This window comes from Choloepus didactylus, chromosome 4 (assembly GCF_015220235.1).
Source record: "Choloepus didactylus isolate mChoDid1 chromosome 4, mChoDid1.pri, whole genome shotgun sequence".
In the NCBI taxonomy this organism is placed as follows: domain Eukaryota; kingdom Metazoa; phylum Chordata; class Mammalia; order Pilosa; family Megalonychidae; genus Choloepus; species Choloepus didactylus.
In genome coordinates this window covers 146,181,162-146,194,227 of record NC_051310.1, presented here as the reverse complement: position 1 = coordinate 146,194,227, position 13,066 = coordinate 146,181,162, and the positions used below count along the sequence as shown (strand labels likewise).

General features: G+C 34.4%; 1 protein-coding gene across 6 annotated transcripts in view; it reads right to left on the bottom strand.

The window, feature by feature from the left end:
- DPH6 (diphthamine biosynthesis 6) overlaps window positions 1-13,066 on the bottom strand; it is a 228,052-nt gene that overhangs the window by 209,216 nt on the left and 5,770 nt on the right. For all 6 annotated transcript variants that reach the window (XR_005216488.1, XR_005216489.1, XM_037834360.1 and 3 more), the window contains exons 2-3: window positions 4,897-4,991; window positions 510-703 (exon numbers count right to left, since the gene is read on the bottom strand). Coding sequence is in view for 4 of the 6 variants with exons in the window: in XM_037834360.1 (XP_037690288.1) it covers window positions 510-703; window positions 4,897-4,991 (289 nt within the window). In the remaining 2 variants the exon portion in view is untranslated. The remainder of the gene's footprint in view (window positions 1-509; window positions 704-4,896; window positions 4,992-13,066) is intronic.

The following is a 13,066-nucleotide window of genomic DNA, read 5'->3' as shown; positions in this document are numbered from 1 at the left end:
ATATATAGCATCACCTCTACAGTCAACCCTTGCCATCACCCACTATCACTTTGATTCTGTTTCATTCTTCCTCACAGTACACTCCACTACCAAGTATGTTATTCATTTGTTTGTTTATTGTCTACTAAAAAGTAAGCTCCACTAAAAAGTTAGCTCATCAGAACAGGACTTTGCCAATCTGTTTATTGCCCTATCCTCAGCAGCTAAAACTATATTCCAAGCACACTGTAGGCATCCAAAAAGAAATTTGTTAAAAAAAAATGATTAAACAGCTATCAGCTCCAGTATTTTAAGGAAAACTTAGTTAAACATCACTTTACAGTCTCAAATTACAGACTATAACAAAAGTCACATCATTAAACATCACTTAATATAAACAGTGTTTTCTATCCAAAAATATCCTTTCAAAGACTTGTTGGACTACTGATTGCTACAAAATATTTATTACGATATACTCCCCATGGTAAAGTCAGGATATGTAAATTCACTAAATTGGTCATTCTGCATACCTTAACGAGTTTCAAAAGCTCATAGAGATCTTCAACCTCATCACCTTCACATTTGGTGTACACTCGTCCAGTATCCACGCTCTTTCCTTTTATAGTTCGACGATAGAGGGGAAGAGCCATTGCTTCTGCATATAAGTCAACGGCATGATGACCCACTGTCTGATACATGTAGCTATCCAGTTCATCTGACCCCACTGCAACAATTAAAGTGGAAATAATCAGTAAAACAAAGTGAAGAACAGAATGGATTTGAAAGCCCATCTAAGTTTCTAAGTTTTGCTGCTTGGAAAGCAGTTCTTACAGAAATTAGAAGTATACTAGTCTTTCCAGTGAAATAAATTATAAGTGAAATAAAATATAAGACTTTATAGGGAAAAATTTATGTAGTGAAATAAAATATAAGACTTGCATATTTGTCCATGGCTGAATCCAGGTCATATCAGCTCTCATCATCTCTGCTGCTAATTACAAATACAAATATATATAATTTTTTAACTAGATACAATGAATGTTTAAAGCGGTGAGTAAAGTATCCAATAAAGTTTGATTAGTTTATTCAATTAAAGATTGCAGTACATAAATGTATTTTCAGATCTTGCAAGGTTATTCAAGAAGTCATGTAGACTTGTAGAAAAAAACCTTTCTTAATTATTTACTTATTTAATAAGTGACAAATAAGTATAAGAAAAAAATGGATGCTCTTGATGTATTTTATATTCATACTTCAAGAAAAATATAAAAATATATAACCCAGTATTGTTAAAGTAGTTCGTATCATACCTTTTGGTGATACAAATATACTTAGAAATATATTGGAATAAAGTTGATTTCATAATTCTGCTTTACAGAAAAAGAATCATGAATATACACATTATTTACAAAGAAATTCTCCAAATATTTATAACTTAAAAATTATAGTTAATTCGTATAATGAAATACAATGTAGACATTAATATCATTTTGAAAAGCATTTTTCAAAATGTTTTCTGAAAAATGCAAATCCCATGAGATATTAATAGGTATAAGATGAAAAAAAGGATTCAATAGTCAAATAAGGTTATAAAATATGGGAATAAACAATGTTAAATAGGTGTCCTTGTTGCAGATCTTTTGATGCTAATATGCTTCAAAGTACTCCAAGAAGGGGAGAAAGTGTGAACTCTCTCTTAAATTTATGTACCCGTGGAACACTTTTTCTTCCCAAACTACACTGTACAGAGTATTTGGGTTCCAAAGAAGAAATCTGGGAAATACTATTGCAAAATAATACCCAATGACACAGAAAGATGTTCACTATTAGTAAGTTAAAAAAAAAAAAGTCACAAAACAACATACTTAAAATATATCTATGTTATGTATATATATCAAACAGGTTGAGACTTTCCACTGAATGTGAAAATATCCTATCAAAAGAAAAGATAAGTGATAGCGTAAGGACCCTTTAAACAATCAAAACCATCACCTTCTGCCATCACATTTTGGCACCAAGTTTCTGAACCCATACATCAGTCTACTCACCATCCTAGTAGGAAGTAGAGATAGGAAGTAGAGATACAGCCCAAAGTTACCTAAAAAGTTTTCAGTCTTTCCTCATCTCAAAGTAGACTGAAACTTAAAATGTATTAGTTTTAAAGGATATTGATAAACATCAAATCAATACACTCTGAGCTTCACAGCAAGAAACATTTTACTGGCTCAAAAACTTAGAAGACATTTTTCCTTTAAGGCTCCATTTAGTCCTAACCACAATGTAGTTTTTATTAATGGAAGCTACATAACAACAATGGTATGAGATCAAATAAAACCAAAAGGCTCCACTGTCGCCTGAAGCACCTCAATTAACATGCCACAAAAGTTCTTACTACAAATTTAAATTTTATGACACGTTCACATTATCCCCACTGATGGGGATAAATTCCTTCCAAACTACATACTGAAAACCTAGTGCCATGAATTTACTCTAACCAACTTTGCTCTACACTGGAGTCATCTCTACCAATTATTCCTCACTAAGGTGCCCTTTACAGCATGTTTGGGGATTAAGAAGCCAATCAATGAATCATTCAATAAACATCAACTTCCTATTGACTTTAAATCAAAATTAGCTAAACCTCTTTCCATATACCAACCCACAGCCATAATTCTCTTCTACTAGAATCATTATAGTTTCAGCAGCTTTTTTTTTTTCCAGCTTTTTACTTGACAATATTCTAATTCCACATGCTACTGAATTTTTTTTTATAATGATGTTGTAAATAAATGCCTCCATTTTACTGTCAGGGATAATTTAGAGATATACTTTGTCATCTTACCCACCTTTCTGGGTAACATTTTATTACATAAATGTATGTATATTAAGCATATTATAACATCATATGTATAATAATGATATTAAGCATTATTGATTCAGTACAAGGCAAACATAATAATTCATATATAAAAACTGAAGACAAAAATAGAAACTCCAGCAGGGACAACTACGGTATATTATATTATATTATATATTATATCACATCATATACCATATCATATTATATATGTATTATATAATATTTAAATATAGAAGGCTTAAAATACACTATTGCAGGAGTGCCCACAAGGGATGGGGGAATTTCTGTCCTTTGCTAATAGAACATAAACCTGAGAAAAAAAATACTACTTCTTCTTTTATAATATAGAAGTTACAATACAGTTTTCACACAACTTCAAAGAGTTTTTCTTAATTAAAGTCAGAAATAGAATGTCCTTTTCAAAACCTCACTTCTAAAATAACTAGCTATTATGCATCATTGGACTCTCAGCACAAAATCCTTGGGGTATGCTCTATAGACCCTCTACAGGATCTGTTCTTTCTTCCTATGAAATATTCCTAATCTTTTTATTTAGCTATTACTTCCACTTTCCAATATTACTTGGGTCTTAAGCCCAGAAGGAAACAAAATTCTAATATCTGACTAAAACAATTATTTACTATTCCAGGGCTAATTTAAGTTAGTTCATTATTCATCTGTCCACTAGTAAGCTTTTAATGAACTCCTGGCAGAGGCATAGAGCTGTCCCAAATGCTTAAGGGCAATAAAAGGAAAATAGAAGATCTGATCTACAAGTAATCTATTTGGGGATAAAAGTAAAGATAAAATAAATAGAAAAAAAGGTAAAATTAAAAAAAAAAGTAGCCTGGCAACCTTGAAGAAGTGCAAAGACAAAAAAGGAAAGGAAGGAAAGAAAAGAGGGAGGGAGGGAGGAAGGAAGGAAAAGAAGGGGACAGGACAGGAAGGGGGGAAGGACAGGGAGGGGAAGAGGAAGGAAGGGAAGGGAAGGAGAAAGGAAGGGAAGGGAAGGGGAGGTGGAAAAGAAGAGGGGAGGGGGAGGGGTGAGGGAGGGAAGGGGAGGAAAAGGGAATGGGACGAGAGGGATGGAAAAAAAAATATTTAGTGTCAGATTCAGATTCAGCTAACATTTACTGAATGCCTGCTTTCTGCCAGGAACTGTGATGAGTGTTTTTCACATACACCACTCATTTACTTTATCCTAAAATATCAGCAGTGTGAAAAGCATTGAGCCTTGAAAGGAGTTAAGGGGATGATAAACGGTTAGTACAGAAGCTATCTGGGACAGTGAGAATAAAGTAAGTTAAACAAATCTTTTATAGCTAATCTTTTCTTCCTATTGACTTTCAGCACTTAATATTTAGTTATATGGGTATATCAAAGGAGTATAAAAAGCGTATTATTTTTGAAAGGCTCTAATTGGAGAGATTTCATTGGTGAGAAAACTGAAACAAATAATTGAATAAAGTCTGTGGATTATTTGTGGATGTCCTTGTTAACCACAGACAAATGCAAAAGGAAACTTTCTGCATAAAATTAAATATCATGATACTAAATGTTTTATGCCACTCTCACATCTCACATGTTTGGCTTAAATCAAAGATGGCTAGACTGGATCCTTTTAATAATAAAATTCAAGTATTTTTGTTTATTAAAGCATGTCTTACTTCCTAAGCTCCCTGATTCATGAGGCTGTATCTTATTCTCCTGTACACTGCCTCCAACACTTGAAAATGTGATATGGTGGAACAGCAGTTCACTCTGAAGTGAGAGAGTTCAAGTGTCACCTCTGCAAGTTTGTTGTAGTTTTTTACCTTAGACAAACTTATCAAACGTTAAGAATCTCAGTATATCCCTCTTCTTAAAAAGATTAACAATGCCTCTATCCAGGAGTTATTAAGAGGATTAGATAGAATCTAGCATAGAACCTAGCATCTAAGAGGTACTAAACATACATTAGTTCCTTTCTGGTCTTTGTATACTGCATATATTAGGCACGCAAGGATGAAGTTGGGTTTCCTCATTTAAAGAACTTCCCAATAATGGTATACACTTACCTTTATTTTCAGCTGGTCTTAGATTTGCTAAAGCAACAATCTGATGCCCAGCAGCAATGCACTGCATCATATTATAACAGCTGTCCTTCCCACCACTGGAAAGTAAATAAACAGATAAATAACAGGTTACTGACCTTTTCTCAACATAAATTCATTAGACATCAAAATGGAGTACATTATTTATCCAGAGTATCTGAAAAACTGCTTTGCAATTAAAATGCAAAAACACATGTAATTTCTAAATCATAAGAAAACAGTAAATGAATCTGAATGTCTAAGGGTGCATTTCACAAGAGCTTACAAGCCATTATAACAAAGAACATTCTAAACAAACAACTCTCTGGTTTGTGATAATGGCTTTACTTAATACACAAAACACTTTGCAAATAAAAATGATTTAACTTTATATCTCAGCTACTTATTATATATGCTTCTTAGATGAAATTCTTTATTGAAAAATAGAAAAACATCTGTTCTGTTCCACTATAACAAACCTAACTGGTCACCTCATCAAAAGGATCAAATATAAGATTTGAGATCTTATCCAATGACAAGTTTGGCACACTTCCTTGAGAGAGAAAGTGGAACGCTGAATTAAACTGATAAAGTTAAACCTCAGTACTTCAGCTACACCAAATACACACACATACACACAAACACATACACATATTTGTATACATACAAATGGCAGAAGGCTTAATAAGAGGTTGAAAGAAACTTTTAAATTCTGATTCCAAATCTACCTAAGACAGAAGCAAATCACTCAGTGAAAACAAGTGGTGGTTTATCTACAGCAAGATTGGGTGGCTACCTATATCCTCTTTTCACTTAATACTCTACTGCTTCCCACTATAAATGTTTTGTCCTTTTACCATCGACTGTCTCCTTTTTATATTTCTTTTTTCTCATGTTGCATTTCTTTCCAATCTTTCCTTAAGATTTGCAAATCTATTCCCAGGAAATGTTTATACCTGTTCATAGCCCAAGAAACTAAGAGACTGATCAACCTAGGATCTGGTCCTTTCATTTTTTATTTTGGTTCTGGACAGTTGTCTCCACCACACTCTCATCCATAACTCTCATTCCAGAATTTCTCAAGTGGAGGGAGAGTGCAAGAAGTCAAGTGATGCCTGAAAAAGCTCACACTCCCTCTCCTCAGTTTCTGATAATTCCCTAAGGAGGCATTCCCCACCTTTCCCTATTGAACCTCACTGCTTTTTTTCCTCAGTACCAAGTGATTTGATTAATTCTTTACAATGTTAAAGATTAAAGAGTGTATATCCACAATCAGAACCCAGCCTTACCATTTACTTTAAAATATGCCAACATTTTAAATATGGTTTGAAAGTAGGATTACCCAAATTACACACTGTGGAACACTAATGTCCAACAAAATGTTAATCAATTACTCTAAGAACAAAAGGTTATCTAGGTCAAATAAGTTTGGGAAATGCTGAGTACCATACTCTCCTCTTAGAACTCTACAAAATATATTACCATATGTTGGGTAAAAAGTCCTACAGAAGATCAATTCTGAGATACTAAACTAAGTCAGCCAATGTGCTTGGGTTTTCATGCTTCATTGTAAAATTAGGGAATGGACTGCCTGGAGAATCCATGAGGTATCATTCAACTCTAAAATTCAATGACTGACTCTTTTCTGTATTAGGAAAATAATGCTATCTCTATGGTCTAGCTAAAAATACCTGAGAATCTCAGTTTCACGTATTCCTTAAAGCACATAAACATGTATCTCATCTCTCATTTCAGTCCACAAAAGACACACTACAAATAAATTCACTGTTTTCAAGTTTAAATACATATGTACATATTGGCTGATTCATACTTCCATACATACTTACAGCATATCTCCTAACGTTTATACAAATCTTAAAGTTTAGCAGGAATTCATATACCTTTTCTCATTTATCATATTTGCATTGCAAATAACATAGGCATTATTATTTCTATGACACATATGAGGAAACAGCCTCAGAAAAGTTGTAAGAGATTCAGCCTAAGAACTCAAACTCAGATCTCTTGCCTTCAACTCCAGACCTCCTTCAACTGTACCATAGCTACAATTATTTACTAACCATACTATAAAATGATTACAATGCTTCCAGCCTTTACTTTTCAGTGACTGACTTTTTAATTATAAAAGCGAAATATGTACATTATAGGATATTTAGGAAGTTAGGACAAAGAAAATCACTCACAATCCCACTTCTCTAATGTAATACTGTTGTCACTTTATTGAATTCCCTTGTCTACTGTTGAGTTTTTCAAAACATAAAGGCAACAGTGTATAAATGAAATTTATATTTTCTATCATGTTTCCATCAGCTGAAAATTATTCCTTTATTATTCCTTTTATGCCCATCATTCAATCACCTATAAGCATGCTGCTAATAATCACATGCTAAACTAAACTGTGGCTAATCGATTCCTTGGAAACAAGAACCTAAGTAGATTTTTTGAGAAATTAAACTACAATACAAATGTACTATATAAACCATACACATGATAGTTATTAAACAGATATTATTAGGAATGTATTCAAAGTGCTTTATATGCAGGATTACCAACCTTGACATTTGTACTCTCCAAAAGTCATTTGGGTTTTTTTTTAATAGTAAAGGAATATTTTCAGTTCATATGAACAGTGCTTTGAAATAAATGACAAATGACAACAGCCTAAGAGTAAGGTGTCTGTTTTCTAAATTGTCTAGAGCTATTCTAAAACACAGTAACAGTGAAATGGCTAAACATTTATGTCAGTATTTAACAAATTAAACCACATATTGAGAGGTTGGCAGCTGAAATACTGAAAAAAGATCAAGCCTAGGCCTAGAACAGACCCAAAATCAATTGGCTAAATCTTCACAGGCCAAAACACAAGAGTCACTGATCCACAATCAGCATTTTGAGAACAATTCATCTCAAAATTCTGAAACATTTGACTGTCCTTGTTTTTGAAGTTTGTTAAAATAAGACACAAAATAATATAAAAATAAAGGGTAAATGGAAAAAGACATAAAACAGTTAAAATGTTGTCAGCAGTGCAGAGCATCTAGTTAAAACCAGGAAAACTTCAGCCCCATCACAATCTAGCCTGCTTGGAATTTAAAAGCCTTAACCAACTGATCAGATACATTCCACCAGCTCAATGTGCTAGATACAATGGAGATGCAGAAAGAAGTAAGTATGACCCTAGGTTCATTGTAAGGGTGAAATAAAAACGTTAAGTTTTCATTCATTCAATACTTCTTAACTATAATTTATAAACACCTTAACATAGAAACAGGGAATAGTAAATACTCAATAAATTCATTATGTTTCATTACTGTCTTTATTCAATGACCTCAAAGTTTTGCTGTAGAGCTAGCCATGTAAGATAGAGCTTCAAACAGTTTGGCTAGATCCCATAATAACTTGGGCAAAAAAACTAAAAAATCTCTATTCATAAGTTATATAAATATGTACACAGAAGGAGTGAAGTAAATAAATATAACAAAATGTAAACAGCAGTTACTCCCATTAAAACTATATATTTTTTTATTTTCTTCAGTATGTGTATTTAAAAATGTGGTGTGCATATTTAGCCTTATTTCTGACTCCACTTTGTCACCACCAGTATTTTTGTCCTCTTTATGCTTCCTAACTTGTCATATTTTGCGTATCCATTTAAGCATTACAAAAGTCCTCTCTGGAACAAGATGGGGTATAAACAAACAAATCTTACAAAAAAATGTTATTTCTTAGGAAATCATTGACTTTTAAGAACACCCCAAAGATCACTGGTCTAGGTTCCTGACTCTAGCCAGTAACAGCTCAATCACATAAAAGAGATAATTGACTACTCCTAATTTTCAGATAAACACTGATGAAGAGTTTGCAACTTTTCTTGGTCCCTTGTCCAGTCATCAACATTTGAACATTCTTATGATACAATTCAAGCCAATATTTTGTTTTCATTCCTCTGTGGGAATTTGGATCTATATGCCATTCATAAACCTGAGACAATCATTTAATAAGACTTTTGGTCTCTACCCATTGACCAATCTCAACTTCCTCAATAACTTCACACAACTCCTATTTACCATTTTTGCTCTACTTTGAAGACAATCTGCAAAAATGTTTAATAGTATTTACCAATCTTTCAAAGTACTCCAAACTATAAACATGTCAAAATCTTAATGCTTAGGAAATGAACTCAGTGTCCTATTCAAATCCTCCTTTCTTCCTCTCTAAGCATCTCCAAACGTCCTTCTGTCTGCATCTCCAAGAATCTCTCAGCAACAGCAAGTGTCTGACTGCTCTTGAGTTCTCTTAAGTAATTCAGCGAACAAATCAATACCCACCCTGAGTAGGCGGGGTCCACACCTCCATGGAAATAATTTAATCAAAGGTATCACCCACAGTTTGGTGAGTCACATCTCCATGGAAACACTCAATCAAGTGGCTCCACCCAACAAGATTGGGTTAAAAGATCATGACTTTTGTGAGCAATAATATATCCAACCCAGCACACTAGGCATCCATTGATTCCAAGTTAACAATTCCTAGTTTAATGGACTATGTCCAACTCTTCTCTCTTCCCCTCCAAGACCTTTCTGAGATGTCAGTATGCATGTTTTAATGGTTAAACTTTTCACAAATTGGATGTGGATGTGAATTACTCATTCCTTGAACTACTTTTAATTATTTTCTATCTAGATCAAATGAGACCACAATGGTTAAAGTATAATCATTCATTTTATAGAGGAAATTTACTGAATAACAATATTGTGACACTATAGTCCAGTCTCCTAAAAATGGCATTGAATTAGAAATTAGAATATTCAGTTACTACACAAAAGGTAAAAGGGTCATATCAAGAGTCATTAATCCATGACCACTGTCTGTCAGTTATAATTAGGCACTGAATAGAACTAAAACATATCAGGTCTTTAATAGAATTATAAAAGTACATATATTGTTGCAGTGTATCTCTGACACTCTACACAGGCCCAAAGCTCTTAAAACAAGTATTTAAGTAGTCTGAACTCCCTTTTGCTTCACTTTGAAGTATTGTGTATGGAGACATTTAAACTGGCTTGTCTTTGGTTTATCTTTTATGGGATTTACTCTAGTCACCCAAATATATGATGGCTTACCATATACTTCAATCTTGTTTTAATTCAATGCTATTATAACTGAGAAATTAAGAATTAACAAATAATTATGACTATTAAATCATTATATAGATGCTCTTCTTGCTTCCTAGTACATTAAAACAGCCAGAAGGAAGTACCTGAAATTACTGAACTGAAATCTAGCCACCTTGATCTTTGATAATGATTATATAACTATATAACTTTTATCTGTGACTGTAAAAACCTTGTGACTGGCCCCACCTGTACACCCTTACCCTGTTTTTCAACTTTAAAAATCTTAAGATCACAAAAGACAGCCCTTAAAGTTTATTAATTTAGGAAATTGAATCATCCCAGAATGAACACACCCCAATTCCTAAATTATCTAACTAGACAAAGCTAGATCTAACCAAAATTGCCCCCCCACCAGTATTACAGTAGCTTAAACTTTAACCCATAAGTGACCTTATATCTCATTAAAATATTAAAAATCAGATTCATTATCATATCGAGGCTGTCATTTTCTTACATACAGTTTGTAACTAAGCATGTAATCAATCTGCACAGTCAATAACTAACTTTGTAATCTTGAGCCACTGTACTCTTTATCCTAAAACCTGCCCATCTTTTTTTTCTTCTTTTTTTTTTTTTTTTTTTTTGGCTTAAACAATGGGAATTTATTAGCTTATGGTTTTGAGGCTAAAAGAAAGTCATCAAGGTGATGTTTTCTTCCTGAAGACCTGCTGCCAAGACCCTTGGCTCCTCTGTCACACGGCAAAGCACATGGCAGCTTGTGCTGGTCTCTCCCTTCTCTTCTGATTTCACAGATTTTAGCTTCTGGCTTCCATGATACTCTAGTATGCTAATACTGCCAGGATGCAAAACACCAGAAATGGATTGGCTTTTATAAAGGGGGTTTATTTGGTTACACAGTTACAGTTGTAAGGCCACAAACTGTCCCACGTAACGCATTAACAATCGGGTACCTTCACTGGAGGATGTCCAACGCTGTCCGGAAAACCTCTGTTAGCTGGGAAGGCACGTGGCTGGCATCTGCTCCAAGTTCTGGTTTCAAAATGGCTTTCTCCCAGACGTGCCTCTCCACGCCGCAGCTCCTCTTCAAAATGTCACTCTCAGTTGCTCTTGGGGCGTTTGTCCTCTGTTAGCTTCTCCAGAGCAAGAGTCTGCTTCCAACGGCTGTCTTCAAACTGTCTCTCATCTGCAGCTCCTCTCTCAGCTCCTGGGCATTCTTCAAAGTGTCCCTCTTGGCTGTAGCAAGCTCACTTCTTCTGTCTGATCTTATATAGTGCTCTAGTAAATTAATCAAGGCCCATGCTGAATGAGTGGGGTCACACTTCTATGGAAACTATCCAATCAGAGTTATCAACCACAGTTGGGTGGGCACATTTCCATGGAAACAACCTAATCCAAATGTTCCAACTTAATCCCCACTAATATGTCTTCCCCCACAAGACTGCATCAAAGAACATGGCTTTTTCTAGGGAACATAATATATACAAACTGGTACACATGGCATTCTTTCTCCTTCTCTGAATTCATTCCATTTATACAGGACTCCAGTAGAAGGATTCACATCCACCCTGAGTGAGGTGGGTCACAAATTAACTGAAGTAGACTCAACAAAATGTCATACTTACAATGGGTCCATACCTGCAGGAATGGATTAAATTTACAAATATGTTTGTCGGGATACATGCAGCTTCGAACTACCAGGCCCTCAAAATTTTATATTTATTGATATGCTCATCCATCAAGGAGGTAGAACATAACTCCCTACTCCTTAAGTGTGGGCTGTGTAGAGTGACTTCATTCCAAAAAGTATATACAATTTGGTCAGGGAAAAAAAGAGTAATTTTATGTTGGAGAAACCTGATAAATAAAACCTCAGCCAAGTGACGAAGGTAAACATCAACAGTGATAAGTCATCTTCAGAGTATGAATTCTTGATATGGAGTGATGGGAAAGGGACTTAATCGCTGCAGTTATTGTCCCAAAAAACACCACAGCATAATCATGAGAAAAACATCAGGTAAAGCTCAACTGGAGGACATTCCACAAGTTCCTGACCAGTACTCCTTAACACTGTCAAGCTCATCATAAACAAGGAATGCCTGAGAAACTCTCTAAGCAAAGGCAAGCCTAAGCAGACATGTGGACAAAATGCAATATGGTATCCTGGAATGGGATGTGGAATAGAAAAAGATAAAACTAAGGAAATCTGGAGAAAGAATAGACTGTAGTTAATAATGATGAATCTATATTGGCTTATTAACTGTAACAAACGGAGCATGCTAATGTAAAATGATGACAGGAAAAGGATCTTGGTTACATGATAAATCTGCACTATCTGCCTAATTTTTCTGCAAATCAGAAACTATCCTAAGATAATTTATAAGTTTTGTAACAGAATTTTTGTGTAATCATTCCTGCTATTAATTATTATTAATTCCATCTGAGTAGGTCCTATTGTTTTTTTTCAATAGTATTTATGACACAGAAAATAAATAATCCAGGATAATATATATTATCAAATAAAAGTCTATTATGTAAGTTTTATGTTTGTGTACCAATGTATATGTTTGTAATTATTTATTATACATTACAATTGGGTCTTTTTCATGTTCTTTTGGTTTAGCTGTGTCATTTTGTCACTCTCTAAAATGTCACATACACCAGGCACAAGATTCAGATACCAAGGAATATATTTCACATCAGTGTTGAACATATTCAAAACAATTGGTTTGTTGAAAAAACAGTCCCAGTATGTAAGGGTAGGAGAGAGAAGAGAGACAAGGAACTACCCTACCAGGAGCCTCTCATATGCCTGGGTAGTCAGGATAAGAGGGAGAAAGGAGGGTGAGATTGGGGAAGAGTTCGATATTTAGAAAAGCGTCTGAAGTTGTCTTTTTTTCTTTCTGTTTCCATGCAGCCTTGGCTGCTTTTCTCTGCAGTCCCACAGATTGAAGACTGGTTTGAAGATAATCAGGACAGGGGAGGGAACAGGTAATGGC